General features: G+C 54.3%; 1 protein-coding gene across 1 annotated transcript; it reads right to left on the bottom strand.

Annotated features, from left to right (window-relative positions):
- Positions 1-5,967: 5,967 nt before the first annotated feature.
- On the bottom strand, positions 5,968-21,721 carry MAN1A2 (mannosidase alpha class 1A member 2). Its single transcript, XM_069760446.1, has 13 exons — positions 20,882-21,721; positions 13,339-13,594; positions 13,040-13,136; positions 12,628-12,746; positions 11,722-11,802; positions 10,949-11,043; positions 10,738-10,861; positions 10,108-10,201; positions 9,900-10,015; positions 8,576-8,795; positions 8,332-8,504; positions 8,010-8,125; positions 5,968-6,731 (listed from the first exon to the last, which is right to left on the bottom strand). The coding sequence occupies exons 1-13, from the start codon at positions 21,187-21,189 to the stop codon at positions 6,599-6,601; spliced, it is 1,932 nt and encodes a 643-aa protein (XP_069616547.1). The 5' UTR covers positions 21,190-21,721; the 3' UTR covers positions 5,968-6,598.
- Positions 21,722-21,988: the final 267 nt, after the last annotated feature.

Genomic DNA, 21,988 nt, shown 5'->3' with positions numbered 1-21,988 from the left:
CTCTGGATTGAGGATCCTGAAGTCTTCAGTAAAGAGACTGCAACCTTGTGTCCTCGTTATTGACTGCACCTCACACCGCCATCCACCTTACTGGGAAGCCCTGGGGATATACTTCACCTGTGGGAAGGTATACCATCTAGCTGCCATCACATCACCCCAGTGGGCCCCAAGCAGCGTCGGTCACCCTGACCGAATACCACAGGTGGCGTCACGAACCCTTGACAAACTATCATCACCCCTTTTATTGGACGCCCCTTAGCAGGGTCACGGACCGGGTCCAGCCACCGTGACAACCCCAGAACGGAGACAGAAAGGATCGGTATTGAGTAACCTGTGGCCCTGTGTCTGGGGGCGCTCCACTAATACAACCCCTGGCAAAAATTATGGAATCACCGGCCTTGGAGTATGTTCATTCAGGTGTTTAGTTTTGTGCCATGTCTGTGATCTGCTTTTTTTCTACAAAATTAAAGTAATTTCCAATGGCAACTTTCTGGCTTTAAGAAACACTAAAAGAAATCAAGAACAAAAAATGTGGTAGTCAGTATTTTTTTTTTTTTTAACCAAGCATAGTGGAAAAATTATGGAATCACTCAAATCTGAGGAAAGATTATGGAATCATGAAAAACAAACAAACAAAAAACCCTCCAACCCATCATTATTTTGTTGCACCACCTCTGGCTTTTATAACAGCTTGCCGTCTCTGAGGCCTGGACTTATTTGTCACACAGGACTCATCAATCTGGCTCCAACTTTCTCTGATTGCTGTGGCCAGATCCGCTTTGCAGGTTGTCATGGACCATTTCTTCAACTTCCACCAAAGATTTTCAATTGAGATTTGCAGGCCATGACATTGACCTTATGTGTCTTTTTTCAAGGAATGTTTTCACAGTTTTTGCTCTATAGCAGGATGCATTATCATCTTGAAAAATGATTTCATCATCCCCAAACATCCTTTCAATTGATGGGATAAGAAAAGTGTCCAAAATATCAACATAAACTTGTGCATTTATTGAAGATGTAATGACAGCCATCTCCCCAGTGCCTTTACCTGACATGCAGCCCCATATCACCAATGACTGTGGAAATTTGCATGTTCTCTTCAGGCAGTCATCTCATTGGAACGGCACCAAACAAAAGTTCCAGCATCATCACCTTGCCCAATGCAGATTCGTGATTCATCACTGAATATGACTTTCATCCATTCATCCACAGGCCACGATTGCTTTTCCTCAGCCCATTGTAACCTTGTTTTTTTCTGTTTAGGGGTTAATGATGGCTTTCCTTTAGCTTTTCTGTATGTAAATCCCATTTCCTTTAGGCGGTTTCTTGCAGTTCGGTCACAGACGTTGACTCCAGTTTCCTCCCATTCGTTCTTCATTTGTTTTGTTGTGCGTTTCCTGTTTTGGAGACACATTGCTTTAAGTTTCTGGTCTTGACGCTTTGATGTCTTCCTTGGTCTGCCAGTATGTTTGCCTTTAACAACCTTCCCATGTTGTTTGTATTTGGTCCAGATTTTAGACACAGCTGACTGAACAACCAACATCTTTGCAACATTACCTAGGTTAATACGATTAATCCCCACAGTTTTAAGCGTACCCTAAAAACTCACTTGTTCAGACTGGCCTACCGCCTCAATGCATTAACCTAACGATCCCTGTGTGGCCTATTTATATAAAAAAAATAAAAAAAAAACAGGTTCCTCGCATCATGTTCTCATTCACTTTATGCAGTTAATAGCCCTCTGTGTCTGTACTGCTACATACTCAGGCTGATAACTGGTTCATGCAGCTTTACATGAACACCCGAGCCTTACACTATGGCCGGTCCGAATAACTAAAGCAATTGTTACCATCCACCTCTCGTGTCTCCCCTTTTCCCCATAGTTTGTAGCTTGCGAGCAGCAGGGCCCTCATTCCTCCTGGTATCTGTTTTGAACTGTATTTCTGTTATGCTGTAATGTCTATTGTCTGTACAAGTCCCCTCTATAATTTGTAAAGCGCTGCGGAATATGTTGGCGCTATATAAATAAAAATTATTATTATTATTATTAACATTGCATGATGATTTTCCCTCTTTTAAGAGTTTGATAATCCTTTCCTTTGTTACAATTATAATTTTTATTTATATAGCGCCAACATATTCCGCAGCACTTTACAATTGAGCGGGGACATGTACAGACAATAAATTCAGTACAAGTTCAGACAATGTAACCAGTGACATTAGGGGTGAGGTCCCTGCTCGCAAGCTTACAATCTACAAGGAAATGGGGGGACACAATAGGTGAAAAGTGCTCGTTATTTAGGTCTGGCAATTATAATAAATAGGGATTTTCATACAAAGCTGCATGATCCGGTCATCAGCCCGTGTGTTTAAGTGCAATAGTCAAGTATCAAGTGCAGTTATCGTGTGCATGGAGGGTGTGGAGACAGATGAGTAGTAGGGGGCAGATTCAGAATAATATTTGGAAGGAGGGAACAGGACAAAGTTAGTTTACTGAGTAGTTGATGTGGTAGGCTTGTTTGAAGAGATGGGTTTTCAGAGTGCGCTTGAATAGGTCGGGGCTAGGTATCAGCCTGATCGTCTGGGGAAGTGCATTCTAGAGAGCTGGCGCAGCACGAGAGACGTCTTGGAGACGGAGGTGCGAGGTTCGGATTACAGGGGAATGTTAGTCTTAGGTCATTTGTAGAATGGAGGGCACGTGTAGGGCGATAGACAGAGATGAGAGAGGAGATATAAGGCGGTGCAGAACTGTGGAGAGCTTTGTGGGTGAGAGATGAGTTTATACTGGACCCTGTAGCGAATGGGTGGCCAGTGTAATGACTGGCACAAGATGGAGGCATCAGTGAAGCGGCTGGACAGAAATATGACCCTGGCTGCCGCATTCAAGATGGATTGGAGAGGGGAAAGTTTGGAAAGAGGGAGACCGATCAGAAGAGAGTTGCAGTAGTCCAGACGAGAATGAATGAGAGCGACAGTAAGAGTCTTAGCAGTTTCAGAGGTGAGAAAAGGTCGGATTCTGGAGATGTTTTTAAGATGCAGGTGACAGGAGCGAGTGAGTGATCGGATATAGGGAGTAAAGGAAAGTTTGGTGTCTAATATGACCCCACAGCGGGCATGCTGCTTGGGAGTTATAGTTGAACCTTCCAGGGTAATTTCGATGTTGGGCAGAGTGAGGTTAGTAGAGGGGAGAAACACAAGAAGTTCAGTTTTTGAGAGATTTAGTTTCCGGTAGAGGGAGGACATGATGTTAGAGACAGCAGACAGACAATCCTTGGTATTTTGAATTAGGGTAGGGGTGATGTCGGGGGAAGAAGTGTATAATTGGGTGTCGTCAGCATAGAGATGGTACTGGAACCCAAATCTGCTGATTGTTTGTCCAATAGGGGCCGTGTATAGAGAGAAGAGGAGGGGGCCCAGGACTGAGCCCTGCGGAACCCCGATAGTAAGGGGACGAGGAGAGGAAGAGGAGCCGGCAAAAGATACAGTGAAGGAGCGGTCAGAGAGGTAGGAGGAGAACCAGGAGAGGGCTGTGTCCTTGAGGCCTATGGAGCAGAGCATAGTGAGGAGGAGCTGGTGATCCACAGTATCAAATGCGGCAGATAGATCCAGGAGAATCAGCAGACAGCAATGACCTTTGGATTTAGCTGTTATTAGATCATTAGAGACTTTAGTGAGGGCAGTTTCAGTGGAGTGTAAAGAGCGGAACCAGATTGTAAGGGGTCAAGAAGAGAGTTATCCGAGAGATAGCGGATTAGGTGGGAGTGGACCAAGCGTTCCAGGAGTTTAGAGATGAAGGAAAGGTTAGAGACAGGTCTGTAGTTAGCCGTGCAGTTCTGGTCCAGGGATGGCTTTTTAAGTAAAGGGGTAATGATTGCATGTTTAAATGAGGGAAAGATGCCTGAAGAAAGAGAGAGGTTAAATATTTTAGTCAGGTGAGTGGTGACCACTGGTGAGAGAGACTGCAGGAGAGGTGAAGGAATGGGGTCACTATTGCAGGTTGTAGGCCGGGCAGAAGCGAGGAGCTTGGAAACTTCTTCTTCTGAAACAGGCTCAAAGACGTCTAGTGAGCATGAAGTGCGGCAGGGAAGGGGATCCAGGCACTGAGGAGATTGCGCTGAGATATCCTGATGGATGTGGTTGATTTTTTCTAGGAAATAAGTGGCCAGATCCTCACCACTGAGATTGGTGATGGGGGTCTGTACTTTAGGTTTCAGGAGGGAGTTTAAGGTTTCAAAAAGTCGTTTTGGGTTGTTGGATAGTCAGGTGATGAGGGTGGTGAAGGAGGATTGTTTGGCCAGATGAAGGGCAGAGTTATAGGTTTTGAGCATGAACTTATAGTGGATGAAGTCTTCTGCTAAGAGAGATTTTCTCCACTGCCGCTCTGCACACCTGGAGCAACGCTGAAGAAAGTGTGTTTGCATAGTGCGCCAGGGCTGCCGCTGTCTGTGTTGGGTCTTTCTGTGTCAGGTTTCAATTGACATCTCTCGTGTTGGAGCCATGATTCATGTCAGTCCACTTGGTGCAACAGCTCTCCAAGGTGTGATCACTCCTTTTTAGATGCAGACTGGCGAGAAGATCTAATTTGATGCCGGTGTTATTTTTGGGCATGAAAATTTGCAGGGTGATTCCATAATTCTTTCCTCAGAATTGAGTGATTCCATAATTTTTCCCTATGCTTGGCTAAAAAAAAAAGTAACCATTATTGACTACCACAATACACAGGGGTTGTATTATGCCTACTACATATGATCTTGGAGATGGGAATACCCCTTTAATTTTGATATATATATATATATATATATATATATATATATATATACACACATATATACACACACACTCTTTTACAACCTTTCAGAGCAAAAAGTCTCAAGTTCTGTTCCAATGTCACACCAAAATGTCAGGTGCACATAATATTGCTCCAGTGGGAGGAAGGGACAGGAAGACATTTATGACAAAATTTGCAACTTTTCAAAACGCAAATATCTGGAAACTTTAAACCCCGGGAACAGCAGCGAATAATAAAACAAACAAAAAATATACGAATACATAAAAAAAGGGATAAAAAAGGCACAATCCGAAAGATGGATGAGGCCCAAACATAGAAAGAAGCGCAAATTAGAAAATACTCAACAGAAAAAGTTTCAAAACAACATTGAATGGAGCCCGTCTTGCCATGCACGCCTCTCCGGCCTCAATCTTCCATGCGCACACCGGTCCAAATGAGGCGCCTACCCATTATCACGCCTGGTTCACCTGCCTGCACAATTGTGGCGTTTCCTAGGTAAGATCTTTACATGGAGGAGCGTCGGTACCTGAACAGTGACGAGCCGCGCACCTGATCATCCATCACATGACCAGGACTGTAATGAATTGCACAAGGCCGTGGAGGAGGGGAGCTTGTATCATCTGGTATGTATACTGTTACAGTAAATATTAATGCTCCCAAAAAAAAAATAAATAAAAATAAAAAAGCGATAAATAGTATTTAAATAAAAAAGCTGCTGATGCATCTCCATGGCAACAGACTACAAACAAACCCTGCGTAGTCTGATCCTGCAGTCATCCCTGCATCTACGACCAGCAGGAGCGGCACACAGCTGCAGACCCCTCCAGGTTTATTGTTAGTCTCTAACCAGAGACACAGAGGCTGGTGGAGGAGCTGCAAACACAAAACGGGACTTTTACTTTTTTTTTTAAGCATTGGAGCAGAAAAAGAATGTTGGAAACGTACACACTCATCACTGCTGGTCAGGCCTGGGCCGCTCCCCACATTGTTGCCAACACCCCGGTTATGACATTCGCCCTTTTTCTTGCACGTTAATGATGCGGGGGATAGTTCTGCCTACACAACTACAATCAGCACATCAGCATCTATTCCACCTCCTTTTTGCAGAGAGGTACGCAGTCGCCCCACCTCCCCCCGGCACCAATGCCCCCGGTGACAGGAAGGACCCCGATGCAGTGTATGTACAATGTCTTTAATCTCCTGCTTGTTGTGTTGCTCATGCCGCTAAAACCCCCAAAAAGTGAAATTAAAAGTGGAGGTGGGAAAGTCCCGGGGTGCGGTGTCAGAGTTGAGGACCGCTTTACACAGACCCCCTACTAAAATTCCTGATGACTGTCGCTTACATGAAGACCCTTCCTTGGTTTTCAGAAGTCGTTCCAGTGCCCTCCAGCGGGGGGCGCTGCGGCTTCCTCTTCTCCACAGTCGCTGGGATAGAAGTAAACTTTGGCAATGGCGCAGGATAGAAACCAGACAGTGCAAATCTGCTGCAAAGTGCAGGTAATCATCTTGTCCTGAAACTCTCTCCGGACCCCCTATTTACCCTCATAAAAGCCCCAGCCCTGGATTTTGGCCCCATATTAATCCCCTGCAGTAGCAGCCTGGCCAAGCAGAGCAGTTTGGTCAGTGATCGCCTCCTTCCAATGCGCTGTTCTGCCGCTGGCAGCCAACGGAGGCGACAGAGAAAGAAATATGACAGAAAATGGAATTGTGCCGGGAACGACTTTTCGCCCCAGTCCTGTAAGAGGGGGGTCTCTGGGAATAGCACCCATATGCCTGCAAGTCTGAAGAAGTGGTCCCAGGATAATGGTCCTATCGTGCCACATGGTTTCCCGGCAGCGTGCTGTTGGCCGTGCGGATGACCGGTAACGGGTGCGCCTCCGTGTTAAACACCCAATTGTCTAATGGTAGAAGGTCGTCACTGGAGAAGAGTAGATAAAGGTACCTGGGGAAGAGAGGGTTAATAAGACATGTGATCAGTGAAAGGGTTAATAAGATGACTGATCAATACCGATGAGACACTACTGACCTTACTGCTCCACCCCGAACACTACAGACCTTATTGCTCCAGACACTACTGACCTTACTGCTCCGCTCACTGAGCTGTATGGTCAGTAGTGTCCGGAGCGGAGCAGTAAGGTCAGTAGTGCTGATCACAGGTATCAGTGTAATCAGTATAACAGCGCTGATCTGACACTGTCTGTAGTCACTGAGCACAATCCTGATCACAGGTATCAGTGTAATCAGTATAATGGCACCAACCTGACACTGTCTGTAGTCACTGAGCACAATCCTGATCACAGGTATCAGTGTAATCAGTATAATGGCACCAACCTGACACTGTCTGTAGTCACTGAGCACAATCCTGATCACAGGTATCAGTGTAATAAGTATAACGGCACCAACCTGACACTGTCTGATACCTGTGATCAGGATTGTGCTCAGTGACTACAGGCAGTGTCAGGTCGGTGCCATTATACTGATTACACTGATAGCTGCGATCAGGATTGGGCTCAGTGACTACAGTGTAATCAGTATAACGGCACCGACCAGACCCTGCCTGTAGTCACTGAGCACAATCCTGATCACAGGTACCAGTGTAATCAGTATAACGGCACCGACCTGACACTGTAGTCACTGAGCACAATCCTGATCACAACTATTGTGAGAATCTTGTGGAAGGAGATCCCAAATGTCTAACCCAAGTCATTCAGTGTAAGGGCAATGGTACCAAATACTAATGAACTTATGCGTGTGTATGAGCTCTGGGCATACGCGTGTGCACGTGCACGTACTCTGTTTGTGTATACACATGTATGTGCTCGGTTTGTGTGTATGCTCTGTGTATACACGCGTGTGCTATGAGTGACTATATACACACGTCTGTCCCATACGGTGTGGATGAAGCACCTACATGTATAAATCCGAGCAGTGCAGACGAGAGTGGAAACATGTCAGCAATTGTCTAATGAACGAGCAAAATGCTGCCTATTCATCGGGTGACTGGATTTTTTATGGAGGAACAGAGATCATTGTTCTCGGCAGCACATCACCAGTGTAAACAGCAGATCTTCCCAATCATTCTGCCTCAGCCGCTGTAACGTGACGGGGCAGCATGTGATGGGGCAGCACGTGACGGGGCAATATGTCAGCACTTAGGCCCCACTTTGTCTAAAACTGTCCTTGACTTATGGGGAAGTTGTAGACCACCGCAAATACTCACTTAAGAGTCTCGGCCAGGAAGAAGCTCTGCTGGACGTCATCGTACGTGGGGCCCGACGAGTACACGTCCTTCAGACCTGAGAAGCCGCCACTTACTCTGCAGTACTTATCAATAGCCTGTAGGGGGAGACAAAGCCACAGTGAATGAGCATGGAGAAGAGAGAAGGAGGGGCATGCCAGAGGAGGAGGAGCATCACAGGGGGTGGGGCATGAGCACTGGGAGAGAGGGGGTCGGCGTGCGGCAGGAGCGCGGGCGGGAGCATAGTTGGAGAGAGGGGGCAGGAGCGCAGGCTGAGGTGGAGGACGCACACCGGGGGGCGTACCTGAGCAGCTTCCCAGCCCCAGTTCCGGTATTTGGGGTCATGGGTGAAGCGCCACATGTACCAGTACGTCTCGATCACCTCCGGTCTCAGGATGTAATACTTCTCGTTCTGGCGGACGGCCACGGCTTCTGCGCCACCATCAAACTTAAAAGCTTCAGGACCCAACTTCAACACTGTGAGACAGAAAAATCAGCACCACTGCAGGACTGGCACCTACATGACGCCCCTGGAGGCCGGCACTGACCTGTCCGGTCGTAGGACTCGTGACACGTGTGAGCGATCTCCGCGCCCAGCTGAAGGTAGTGGCCAGCTTTGTCCCCCGGGGACCCGTCTGCTCCCAGTGCCAGCATGCCTCCTGCGAAGCAGGTCAGGTGCCCCATCTTCCTCTCCAGGTGGCCGTTCTTCCACTCGCCTATAAAGGTCAGACCGCCGTTTGACTTGCGGATGAGATGCTTCTCAATGGCCTGGAACAGAGAAAAGATGGTGAGAGGACAGAAGGACTACAACTCTCAGCACCTCAGGATGACCAGGAGGTGGCGCCAGAGGACAATGTGATACCAGATCCCACAGTAGCCTGCAAAAATATTCACCCCCTTGGCATTATGTTTCGCTACCTCACAACCTGAAATTTAACTGCCTTTTTTTTTTAGGGTGTGCACCAGTTCATGTAGAGAACATGCCGACAACTGTGAACATTTGGTTTTCTTTTTATTGTGACACTCAACAAATAGGACAAAATAACTGAAAACTTCTGTGTGCAAAACTGTTCATCCCCCTAAAGTCAGTACTTTAGCCTCCTTTTGCGGCAATCACAGCTGCTGTCACTTTCGATGAGTCTCTAACTTTTCCGCATCTGGCCACTGGGATTTTTGTTCAGTCCTCAAGGCAAAACTGCTCCAGCTCCTTCAGGTTAGATGTTTCTAACCATTTGTGCAGAGCAGACACATGCACATTTGTGGCCTGCTGGAGGTCATTTTGCAGGGCTCTGGCAGTGCTCCTCCTTGCACAAAGGCTGAGGTAGCGGTCCTGCTGCTGGGTTTTTGCCCTCCTACGGCCCCCTCCACGTCTCCTGGTGTACTGGCCTGCCTCCTGGTAGCGCCTCCAGCCTCTGGACACTACACTGACAGACACAGCAACCCTTCCTGCCACAGCTCGCATTGATGTGCCATCCTGGATGAGCTGCACTACCTGAGCCACTTGTGTGAAAGCACAACCAACATTCAAAAGTGACCAAAACATCAGCCAGAAAGCATTGGTACTGAGATGTGGTCTGTGGTCCCCACCTGCAGAACCGCTCCTTTATTGAGGGGGTCTTGATAATTACCAATAATTTCCATCTGTTGTCTATTCCATTTGCACCACAGCATGTGAAACTGATTGTCAATCAGTGTTGCTTCCTAAGTGGACAGTTTGATTTCACAGAAGTTTGATTTACTTGGAGTTCTATTCTGTTGTTTAAGTGTTCCCTTTAGGTTTTTGAGCAGTGTATATCTATATATCTCCTGCAGTATATACAGCCTCTGTGTATATAATATACACACACACCTCCTGTAGTAAACGGTACTCACTTCTATCGCGTTGTCGTAGATGCTCCGGGCCTCTGTGTCCGTCCGGTCTGACACCAGCCAGGCCTTCAGGAGGTACTCGTAAAAACTGTCCCCTAGTCCCCCCACTGACGTGTGGTCTGCAAGGACATGAAGGGTTAATTGTGCACGGCTCCGCCTCACACGTCCCTCTGTATGAGCGGATATTAGGAGTTGTTATTCTACCACTTACGTTGCCCCCAGCGGCCCGTCCTGGGATTCAGGTAGTTCGGGTAGAGCCCGTTGGGACGATCCATTTTCTGCAGGAGTTTTCTGATGTGCATGACCTAAAATCAGAGGATGTGAGTCTACAACGTGCGGGGGGGGAAGGGTACGTGTGGGGGTCCGGACCCCTAATATCTTCAAAATGGAAATGGCTGCCACTCCGTATGGAAGGAGGACAGAGCAGGAGAGAAGAATAATGGTCCCAGAAGACCCCGACAACCAATGACAAGAGTAGAGGAGACCCAGACAACACCCTGAGTAGGTCTAGGAGTCCCCAACACCCCCAGAGTAAACTGCAGGGGGCGCAGGAAACCCAGACACCCCCTGGGTAGGCTGCGGGGGGCCCAGGAGACCCAGACACCACCTGGGCAGGCTGCAGGGGCCCAGACACCACCTGGGTAGGCTGGGGGGGGGGGGGGGCCCAGAAGACCCAGACACCACCTGGGTAGGCTGCAGGGGCCCAGACACCCCCTGGGTAGGCTGCGGGGGGGCCCAGGAGACGCGGCCCCCCCCCCTAACCCCCCCCGGGTAGGCTGCGGAGGCCCAAGAGACCCAGACACCCCCTGGGTATGCTGATCCAGCACACTGAAGCTTTCACCTTGTTGTAGTACACGGGGTTCCCGGTCAGGTACGTCAGGTGCACAAACTCCAGGTGAAGGGTCCCAAATTCTGCCAGGATACTGCTGCCCGCAGACGCCCAGCCCCAGTTCCTGCCAACGCCACTAGAAAGAGAGAGAGAAGAGCGGGTGTCCGGTGCCGAGGGGCAAGGAGCGGGGCCCCTGATCCCGGACACCACCCCTGGCCCTCACCTCTTGAGATTCACCATGGCCCAGGGGATGCCGGTCGGGGTGTTAAATGCGGGGAGCAGCTTCTCCGCCAGCAGCACGGCCTTGTTCTTAAACACCTGGAGAGAGGACAAAGGGTTAATCATGTGAAGTTGAGGGAGCCCGGGGAATAAAGTACTACATCTCCCAGGAGGGGATGTGAAGGGTTAATCAGCGGTGGACGCTTTGCCTCTTAGTGAGTCAATCGACCACTTAGAGAGGAGGTCGGCGGCCGCCTCCTGAGCCATGAGGTGCTAAAAGCCTCTTAATATCCGCGTGCGGCTGGACCGCCATCACTGACACGGGAGGAGGGGGCAACGTCAGACCGACGGCCAAGAATTAACCCCGTCCTACTTCACAGCGGCCCTGAGGGGTGGGGGGTACTGTCAGCTGTTCACACCAAGTGCCAGGACGCAGGTAAGAATGTTCCTGGGTGGGGACTACCAGCGATTGTCCTCTGTTATCTGACATTTCAGGGCGTGGTGTGGCGGGAACTATAGGGTTAAAGCCATATACACCATACCCATTCCTGACGAGCACTACTACCCCCAACATCACCGGTGAGTGATATGTTTATGTAGATGATTAGTGTACATACTGACCGTAGAGACCCCCGGGGAGCGAGGACCACTCAGCGGCAGCTCCGCTCTGATTTACAGGAAGTGGCCGAGGTCGGAGAGACGCCAGACACTACATCAGAGCGTGTAGCAAAGCGGCGCAGCACCCAGCGCCCGCCGGAGGCACGGGGGGGGGCTCACCTCTTGTCCGGACAGGTAGTATGCCGCCAGCAGACCCCCGATGAAGCGGATATTCACCTCAAACACGGACACCTCCGAATTCTGGAAGATCATGAAACACATGGGAAAATGAGATGGAGGCACCAGGGCCACAACACTCCCGCCTGGGGCCCCGCCACACACTCCCGCCCGGGGGACCCGCCACACACTCCAGCCCGGGGGACCCGCCACACACTCCCGCCCGGGGGACCCGCCACACACTCCCGCCCGGGGGACCCGCCACACACTCCAGCCCGGGGGACCTGCCACACACTCCAGCCCGGGGGACCCGCCACACACTCCAGCCCGGGGGACCCGCCACACACTCCAGCCCGGGGGACCCGCCACACACTCCTCCTTCCCCCCTCAAGGCCTGGACACACATGGCCACACACTCTCGCCCGGGGGACCCGCCACACACTCCCGCCAGTGCCCCGCCACACACTCTCGCCCGGGGGACCCGCCACACACTCCCGCCCGGGGGACCCGCCACACACTCCCGCCCGGGGGACCCGCCACACACTCCTCCTTCCCCCCTCAAGGCCTGGACACACATGGCCACAACACTCCCGCCTGGGGCCCCGCCACACACTCCCGCCCGGGGGACCTGCCACACACTCCAGCCCGGGGGACCCGCCACACACTCCAGCCCGGGGGACCCGCCACACACTCCTCCTTCCCCCCTCAAGGCCTGGACACACATGGCCACACACTCCCGCCCGGGGGACCCGCCACACACTCCCGCCAGTGCCCCGCCACACACTCCTTCCCCCCTCAAGGCCTGGAGACACACGGCCACACACTCCCGCCCGGGGGACCCGCCACACACTCCCGCCCCTCCCCCGTGGGCCCAGACACCCCTCCAGGGGCCCGCTCCATGGCACTCACCACTCCGAAATCCAGGTTATTAGTCACCCACTCCTGCCCATCGCGGAACTCGTCCAGGAGCCCCATGATGTAGAGCGTGTCCAGAGCGTCCACGATGGTGGCACCCATCTGTGAGTTCCCTATGACAAGCAGATCAAGGGGTTAACAGATGCCCGGTGGTGCCAGAACCCGTTGTGATCACGAAGGTGACCCCAAGCCACCTGTCAGCATAGGGGGCAGTGTAGCCCCTACATACACTGCCACTCTTAAAGGGATGGTTCACTTCTGTAACGACGACTCCCTGATAAGCTGTGTGTGCCCTCACCTTTTATAAGATCTCTGTAGTGTCAGAGGTACACTACTCACCGTGTCGGTGACACTGATGCAATAGTCACAAGCCCTCAGCAGTGAGCAGGGCGCGGTCAGGACTCACCGAATATATTGGTGGAGTGCCCCTTCCGGGCGATGGGCTTCAGCTCGTTGTGTCCCCAGCCGTACTGTCTGTAGTTGTCCCAGGCATGCTTCATCATCTGCGGAGGACACGGGTCAGCGGAATAATCCCCCCAGCATCAAATAATGGAGTGTGACGGCAAAGATGCTGGTAATGGGGGGTACGGCACAGATGCCAGCGACCGGGTGGATAAGATGGCACAGATGCCAGCGACATTTTGGGTACGGCACAGATGCCAGCGACCAGGGAATAAGGCTGTAGAACTTGCCCCCTGATCTCACCTCCTTGATCTTGTCCCGCTTCTCTCGGATGTCGGGGTCCCCGGGGTCTCCATTCTTCAGCTCAGGCAGGTTGGGCACAGGGGCGAGGGGCACGGGAGGGTTCTCCTTCTTCTTCAGCTCCTCCAGCAGTTTGTTCTTCTCAGTCTGGATCTCGGCCCGGATCTCGTCCCGGGATTTCTTCAGCTTCTCCTTGGCCTCCTCCAGGGCTCGCTCGTGGTCCGCCCGGATCTTATTCCTCAGCTGCTCCTCATCCTCCCTGCAGAAAGATGGAGAACGTCAGAACGAGGAATGTGGAAACGAGGGGCAGCGGGAAACGAGGGGCAGCGGCAGTGTGACATTTCACCAGCTAAGGTCCCATCTGTACCCAGATATGATTCCTATTCACTGGCAGCAGCACAAGAATCAACCGCATCATCGCACAATGTGTCCGATCAGCAGCAGATTACAGAGCCCACATGTATGCTGCACACCGTCACCAGTGTACAGGCGGGGGCCACACACACACACGTCACCAGTGTACAAGCGGAGGCCACACACACACGTTACCAGTGTACAGGCGGGGGCCACACACACACACATCACCAGTGTACAAGCGGGGGCCACACACACACGTCACCAGTGTACAGGCGGAGGCCACACACACACACACACTGTCACCAGCGTACAGGCGGAGGCCACACACACACACACACTGTCACCAGCGTACAGGCGGAGGCCACACACACGTCACCAGCGTACAGGCGGAGGCCACACACACACACTGTCACCAGCGTACAGGCGGAGGCCACACACACACACTGTCACCAGCGTACAGGCGGAGGCCACACACACACACGTCACCAGTGTACAGGCGGAGGCCACACACACACACGTCACCAGTGTACAGGCGGAGGCCGCGTGCACACACACAGCTACACCGTCACCAGTGTGTCTGGGTGTCATTATACATACGGCACAGGGGTGTGCCCGAGCCCCATCTCCATTACATCTTGTACATCACGTTCTCTGCTTGTTGTCACTGAATGACTTGTACATGGACCATGGCACAAACCTAAAACTGCCGCAATGGGGACAACTGATCCAGTGACAATTCCAGCATCATGTCCAACTAGCCAGAGGGGCTCGCGTCCAGCGTCCTGTCCAACTAGCCAGAGGGGCTCGCGTCCAGCGTCCTGTCCAACTAGCCAGAGGGGCTCGCGTCCAGCGTCCTGTCCAACTAGCCAGAGGGGCTCGCGTCCAGCGTCCTGTCCAACTAGCCAGAGGGGCTCGCGTCCAGCGTCCTGTCCAACTAGCCAGAGGGGCTCGCGTCCAGCGTCCTGTCCAACTAGCCAGAGGGGCTCGCGTCCAGCGTCCTGTCCAACTAGCCAGAGGGGCTCGCGTCCAGCGTCCTGTCCAACTAGCCAGAGGGGCTCGCGTCCAGCGTCCTGTCCAACTAGCCAGAGGGGCTCGCGTCCAGCGTCCTGTCCAACTAGCCAGAGGGGCTCGCGTCCAGCGTCCTGTCCAACTAGCCAGAGGGGCTCGCGTCCAGCGTCCTGTCCAACTAGCCAGAGGGGCTCGCGTCCAGCGTCCTGTCCAACTAGCCAGAGGGGCTCGCGTCCAGCGTCCTGTCCAACTAGCCAGAGGGGCTCGCGTCCAGCGTCCTGTCCAACTAGCCAGAGGGGCTCGCGTCCAGCGTCCTGTCCAACTAGCCAGAGGGGCTCGCGTCCAGCGTCCTGTCCAACTAGCCAGAGGGGCTCGCGTCCAGCGTCCTGTCCAACTAGCCAGAGGGGCTCGCGTCCAGCGTCCTGTCCAACTAGCCAGAGGGGCTCGCGTCCAGCGTCCTGTCCAACTAGCCAGAGGGGCTCGCGTCCAGCGTCCTGTCCAACTAGCCAGAGGGGCTCGCGTCCAGCGTCCTGTCCAACTAGCCAGAGGGGCTCGCGTCCAGCGTCCTGTCCAACTAGCCAGAGGGGCTCGCGTCCAGCGTCCTGTCCAACTAGCCAGAGGGGCTCGCGTCCAGCGTCCTGTCCAACTAGCCAGAGGGGCTCGCGTCCAGCGTCCTGTCCAACTAGCCAGAGGGGCTCGCGTCCAGCGTCCTGTCCAACTAGCCAGAGGGGCTCAGGTCCAGCATCCTGTCCAACTAGCCAGAGGGGCTCGCGTCCAGCGTCCTGTCCAACTAGCCAGAGGGGCTCAGGTCCAGCATCCTGTCCAACTAGCCAGAGGGGCTCGCGTCCAGCGTCCTGTCCAACTAGCCAGAGGGGCTCGTGTCCAGCGTCCTGTCCAACTAGCCAGAGGGGCTCGCGTCCAGCGTCCTGTCCAACTAGCCAGAGGGGCTCAGGTTTAGTGTCCTCTGTGATCATCGGAGGCTGTGGACCCGCTCCCCTCTGGCAGACCCCATTACATGCTCACACTGCGGTCACGCCTGTTACATACATGAGTCCAGTGTGATGAACATTCCCATCTCCCTCCCACCTGTGTATCGTCTCCATTACTCCCCTCCCCCGCACAGCACAGATGGATCATTAATGGACTCTGATTAGGCAGATAATTGCAGTTATGGCACATTGCAGGGTGGGCAGCGATCCAGGACCCCCATATGCTGACTGCATCCAACCCCAACTATCAGAGACATGTCAGTCAGACGCTCACCTGAGCACTCTGCTGCTGTCATCAACTACAACTCCCAGCATGGACTGTGCTCATCGTCACAATCCCACAATGGATAACACGGAGGGTTTGGAGGGTCTGTGGAGGGGCAGCGCAGTCATCCAATGTCAGCAGTGAATCTGCCTCATGTGAGTGGGGCGTATGCAGCACCCGCGGCTGTGACTACAGGGGTGCGGGGGGAGATCACAAGGCCTCACCGGTATAGAGGACAGGTGTATACAGTGGAATGTAAAAGTTAGTGCACCCCTGGTTAAAATTATTGTGAACAAGTAAGCAAGCTCAATAAAAGATCCCTAAAATGCCTAAAGTTACAGATGACATTTCTCATGTACTTTAGACAAAAAATAAAATAAAATTATATAATTATTAAATAGGTTACGACAGTAAAAAAAGAAAGTGCAGATTAGCAGCTCAGATCCTGGACAGACCGGTTAGAGCAGTCTCCACATTACACACTGGGCGTCTCCTGATCAACACCCGGATTATTTACTGTTCTGGGTCATCGGAGGCCGCGGTCACACAAGATCCCCCCCACTATAAGGACGAAGACCGGACCACGGAGCGCGGAGCATCGAATACCACAAATATTACACCAAAACACACACAGCGAAAGCCTCCAGCCCTAGAGATAATTATATCCATACAGTACCCAGAGCTGCACTCACTATTCTGCTGGTGCAGTCACTGTGTACATACATTACATTACTGATCCTGAGTTACCTCCTGTATTATACCCCAGAGCTGCACTCACTATTCTGCTGGTGCAGTCACTGTGTACATACATTACATTACTGATCCTGAGTTACATCCTGTATTATACTCCAGAGCTGCACTCACTATTCTGCTGGTGCAGTCACTGTGTACATACATTACATTACTGATCCTGAGTTACATCCTGTATTATACTCCAGAGCTGCACTCACTATTCTTCTGGTGCAGTCACTGAGTACATACATTACATTACTGATCCTGAGTTACATCCTGTATTATACCCCAGAGCTGCACTCACTATTCTTCTGGTGCAGTCACTGTGTACATATATTACTTTACTGATCCTGAGTTACATCCTATATTATACCCCAGAGCTGCACTCACTATTCTGCTGGTGCAGTCACTGTGTACATACATTACATTACTGATCCTGAGTTACATCCTATATTATACCCCAGAGCTGCACTCACTATTCTGCTGGTGCAGTCACTGTGTACATACATTACATTACTGATCCTGAGTTACCTCCTGTATTATACCCCAGAGCTGCACTCACTATTCTGCTGGTGCAGTCACTGTGTACACACATTACATTACTGATCCTGAGTTACATCCTGTATTATACTCCAGAGCTGCACTCACTATTCTGCTGGTGCAGTCACTGTGTACATACATTACATTACTGATCCTGAGTTACATCCTGTATTATACTCCAGAGCTGCACTCACTATTCTGCTGGTGCAGTCACTGTGTACACACATTACATTACTGATCCTGAGTTACACCCTGTATTATACTCCAGAGCTGCACTCACTATTCTGCTGGTGCAGTCACTGTGTACATACATTACATTACTGATCCTGAGTTACATCCTGTATTATACCCCAGAGCTGCACTCACTATTCTGCTGGTGCAGTCACTGTGTACATACATTACTGATCCTGAGTTATCTCCTGTATTATACTCCAGAGCTGCACTCACTATTCTGCTGGTGCAGTCACTGTGTACATACATTACATTACTGATCCTGAGTTATCTCCTGTATTATACTCCAGAGCTGCACTCACTATTCTGCTGGTGCAGTCACTCTGTACATACATTACATTACTGATCCTGAGTTATCTCCTGTATTATCCTCCAGAGCTGCACTCACTATTCTGCTGGTGCAGTCACTGTGTACATACATTACATTACTGATCCTGAGTTACATCCTGTATTATACTCCAGAGCTGCACTCACTATTCTGCTGGTGCAGTCAATGTGTACATACATTACATTACTGATCCTGAGTTACCTCCTGTATTATACCCCAGAGCTGCACTCACTATTCTGCTGGTGCAGTCACTGTGTACATACATTACATCACTGATCCTGAGTTACATCCTGTATTATACCCCAGAGCTGCACTCACTATTCTGCTGGTGCAGTCACTGTGTACATTACATCACTGATCCTGAGTTACATCCTGTATACTCCAGAGCTGCACTCACTATTCTGCTGGTGCAGACACTGTGTACATACATTACATTACTGATCCTGAGTTACATCCTGTATTATACCCCAGAGCTGCACTCACTATTCTGCTGGTGCAGTCACTGTGTACATACATTACATTACTGATCCTGAGTTACATCCTGCATTATACTCCAGAGCTGCACTCACTATTCTGCTGGTGCAGTCACTGTGTACATACATTACATTACTGATCCTGAGTTACATCCTGTATTATACCCCAGAGCTGCACTCACTATTCTGCTGTCCTGTAAGTTTCGTATACACTTTGCAGTGCTCCTTGCTGACCATAAAGGACACATTTTGCGTTGATCCTTCGCCCTTGTGCTGCTCACAGGCGGGTTTTGCACCTACACTGTGACACTGTAACGCCCCCTCTGCTGAGGTCTCAGTGTCAGATTCTCCTACACCTCGGCACTGGGTGTAACCTGCACACACTTATCGGCCCCAGACCCTCCAATGCTTTGTCATGTGACTTACTTGGTGCACCTGATTGGCTGATCTATCCAGTGGTGACTACCCACAGACTTGTGACCACACAGATGGAGCGGACCCCACTATTACATGTTGTGGGGTCCCAGCAGGATAGGGGGCCTCGGATCTGTGCCCCCCATGCAGCATATCTGGGGGCAGTTTGGCATTGAAGATTTCAGCATCAATCTGCTTAGAGTTATCATCTGAGATGTGATGGGAAGTGATTAGTGATGGCTGAGGACCCCCGGGACCCCAACTACATTAACCTCTTCACTGCCAACATGCAACAAGTGATTCCTGGAGCTTCCCACAATACACAGACCGTCAGATCTACACCTGGACAAGGAAAGGGACATAGGGCGAGAACAGGAGAATGGGGCGAGGAGATCCGGAGACGTGTCAGGACAAAGAGCTCAAATATATCAGAGGAGGCCGCGCCGGCCACCCCGGGGCCAGAGGAGGAGGCCGCGCCGGCCACCCCGGGGCCAGAGGAGGAGACAGCGCCGGCGACCCCGGGGCCAGAGGAGGAGGCCGCGCCGGCCACCCCGGGGCCAGAGGAGGAGACAGCGCCGGCCACCCCGGGGCCAGAGGAGGAGACAGCGCCGGCGACCCCAGGGCGAGAGGAGGAGACAGCGCCGGCCACCCCGGGGCCAGAGGAGGAGACAGCGCCGGCCACCCCGGGGCCAGAGGAGGAGGCCGCGCCGGCCACCCCGGGGCCAGAGGAGGAGACAGCGCCGGCCACCCCGGGGCCAGAGGAGGAGGCCGCGCCGGCCACCCCGGGGCCAGAGGAGGAGACAGCGCCGGCCACCCCGGGGCCAGAGGAGGAGGCCGCGCCGGCCACCCCGGGGCCAGAGGAGGAGACAGCGCCGGCCACCCCGGGGCCAGAGGAGGAGGCCGCGCCGGCCACCCCGGGGCCAGAGGAGGAGGCCGCGCCGGCCACCCCGGGGCCAGAGGAGGAGACAGCGCCGGCAACCCCGGGGCCAGAGGAGGAGGAGGCCGCGCCGGCCACCCCGGGGCCAGAGGAGGAGGAGGCCGCGCCGGCCACCCCGGGGCCAGAGGAGGAGGAGGCCGCGCCGGCCACCCCGGGGCCAGAGGAGGAGGAGGCCGCGCCGGCCACCCCGGGGCCAGAGGAGGAGGAGGCCGCGCCGGCCACCCCGGGGCCAGAGGAGGAGGAGGCCGCGCCGGCCACCCCGGGGCCAGAGGAGGAGGAGGCCGCGCCGGCCACCCCAGGGCGACCGGAGACCAAGAGATGAGACCTCCACAAACTGTGGCGTGGGTTGAGAAGACCCGGGGAGGACATCCTTGCTGTAGGCATTCTGTGGCCCTGCAGTGGCACCTTGTGGCCCCGACCACCGTCACCCGCAGAGCTTCTCCCTCCAATGGATCTTTGATGGCAGAGACTCTGGATTAGATGCTGACGGCCGGTTCTCCACCAGACATGACTACTGCTCAGTTTCTGCTCCCTGCGGGCCCCCGTCCCTCCCTGCGGGCCCCCCGTCCCTCCCTGCGGGCCCCCGTCCCTCCCTGCGGGGCCCCCGTCTCTCCCTGCGGGCCCCCGTCTCTCCCTGCGGGCCCCCGTCTCTCCCTGCGGGCCCCCGTCTCTCCCTGCGGGCCCCCGTCCCTCCCTGCGGGCCCCCGTCTCTCCCTGCGGGCCCCCGTCCCTCCCTGCGGGGCCCCCGTCTCTCCCTGCGGGCCCCCGTCTCTCCCTGCGGGCCCCCGTCCCTCCCTGCGGGCCCCCGTCCCTCCCTGCGGGCCCCCGTCCCTCCCTGCGGGGCCCCCGTCCCTCCCTGCGGGCCCCCGTCCCTCCCTGCGGGCCCCCGTCCCTCCCTGCGGGCCCCCGTCCCTCCCTGCGGGCCCCCGTCCCTCCCTGCGGGCCCCCGTCCCTCCCTGCGGGCCCCCGTCCCTCCCTGCGGGCCCCCGTCTCTCCCTGCGGGCCCCCGTCCCTCCCTGCGGGCCCCCGTCCCTCCCTGCGGGCCCCCGTCCCTCCCTGCGGGGCCCCGTCCCTCCCTGCGGGCCCCCGTCCCTCCCTGCGGGCCCCCGTCCCTCCCTGCGGGCCCCCGTCCCTCCCTGCGGGGCCCCGTCCCTCCCTGCGGGCCCCCGTCCCTCCCTGCGGGCCCCCGTCCCTCCCTGCGGGCCCCCGTCTCTCCCTGCGGGCCCCCGTCTCTCGCTGCGGTGCCATGGGCTCCACCCGTGCTGCCCTCACCTGTGGCGGTGGTCGTCGTGGCCCAGGCTGTGGATCAGGAAGCCGCCCGTGTTCTTGTCGCCCTTGTTGCCCTCGATGTGGGGGATCAGCACGTCCTCCAGCCCCAGGTCGAAGCGCTTGTGCTTGGTGGAGTCCGGCAGGAAGAAGAAGGCCCCGAAGCACAGGGTGATGAAGGCGCTGAGGATGAGGAGCAGGATGAACTTCTCGGAGAGCCGGAGGGTGGCGCGGTGGTGAGGGATGGACGCCGTGCCCAGGCTGAGCGGGGGGATCCGGCGCCCGGACACTGGCAGCAGCGCTGGGGTGGTCATGGCGACAGCGGGATCAGGTGACGCCAAACGTGCAATGCATGGAGGGAACGCGGGCACCGCAGGGCGAGGCTGGCGGGGGAGCGCGGAGCCTGGGGCCCCTCACTGCCAGGAACCCCTCACCCCCTCAGCCTGGGGCCCCTCACTGCCAGGAACCCCTCACCCCCTCAGCCTGGGGCCCCTCACTGCCAGGAACCCCTCACCCCCTCAGCCTGGGGCCCCTCACTGTCAGCTGCTCCCGGCTGTGTCCGTCACTGACAGCCCCCAGGTACCGCTGCCGTCTGTCCCCCTGACTGTCAGCAGCGCCGTCCGCGCCACCTCACTCCTGGCTGCGCCCCGGCCTGTGCGGTCCCCGCTGAGGTGACGCGGTTCGGCCCCGGGCTCCTCGCTGCACACTGTGACCAGGCCGCTCCCTGACCGAGGACGGAAGGTGCCGCTCCGCGATCTCTCCTCGGCCGCTGCTCCCGGCGATCTCCCCGCAGCTCCTCCTCCGTCTCATACGCTAATCGGTCGCTTCGCCATCTTGGCCGGGTAGGCGGAGCGAGGAGGAGCTGCCATGGAGACGCCAAGTCCACAGCAGCCAATCACAGCGCCACATATACCAAATGATCCAGAGCGGGAAAGACGTCACATCCGGCGGGGTCAGTCACGTGATCGGCTACGTGTTCTACTGCCGCCATTATTATACAGGGCACAGGCGGTATCACACCACGGGATTAGATACACGGCTCAGCTGAGAGGATTAGATACACGGCTCAGCTGAGAGGATTAGATACACGGCTCAGCTGAGAGGATTAGAAAC

The sequence above is a fragment of the Ranitomeya imitator genome, chromosome 3, assembly GCF_032444005.1.
Source record: "Ranitomeya imitator isolate aRanImi1 chromosome 3, aRanImi1.pri, whole genome shotgun sequence".
In the NCBI taxonomy this organism is placed as follows: Eukaryota; Metazoa; Chordata; class Amphibia; order Anura; family Dendrobatidae; genus Ranitomeya; species Ranitomeya imitator.
The sequence above is the reverse complement of the archived record's forward strand: the minus strand, read 5'-3'. Positions and strand labels throughout refer to the sequence as shown.

Excerpts from the sequence above, each read along its gene's own strand:
- MAN1A2 (XM_069760446.1), bottom strand. The coding sequence starts at position 21,189 with ATGACCACCCCAGCGCTGCTGCCAGTGTCCGGGCGCCGGATCCCCCCG. Across the intron at positions 10,202-10,737 it reads ACCCCGTGTACTACAACAAG|GTCATGCACATCAGAAAACT; the intron begins GTGAAAGCTTCA and ends CTCTGATTTTAG. Across the intron at positions 10,016-10,107 it reads GACGGGCCGCTGGGGGCAAC|ACCACACGTCAGTGGGGGGA; the intron begins GTAAGTGGTAGA and ends ATGTCCTTGCAG.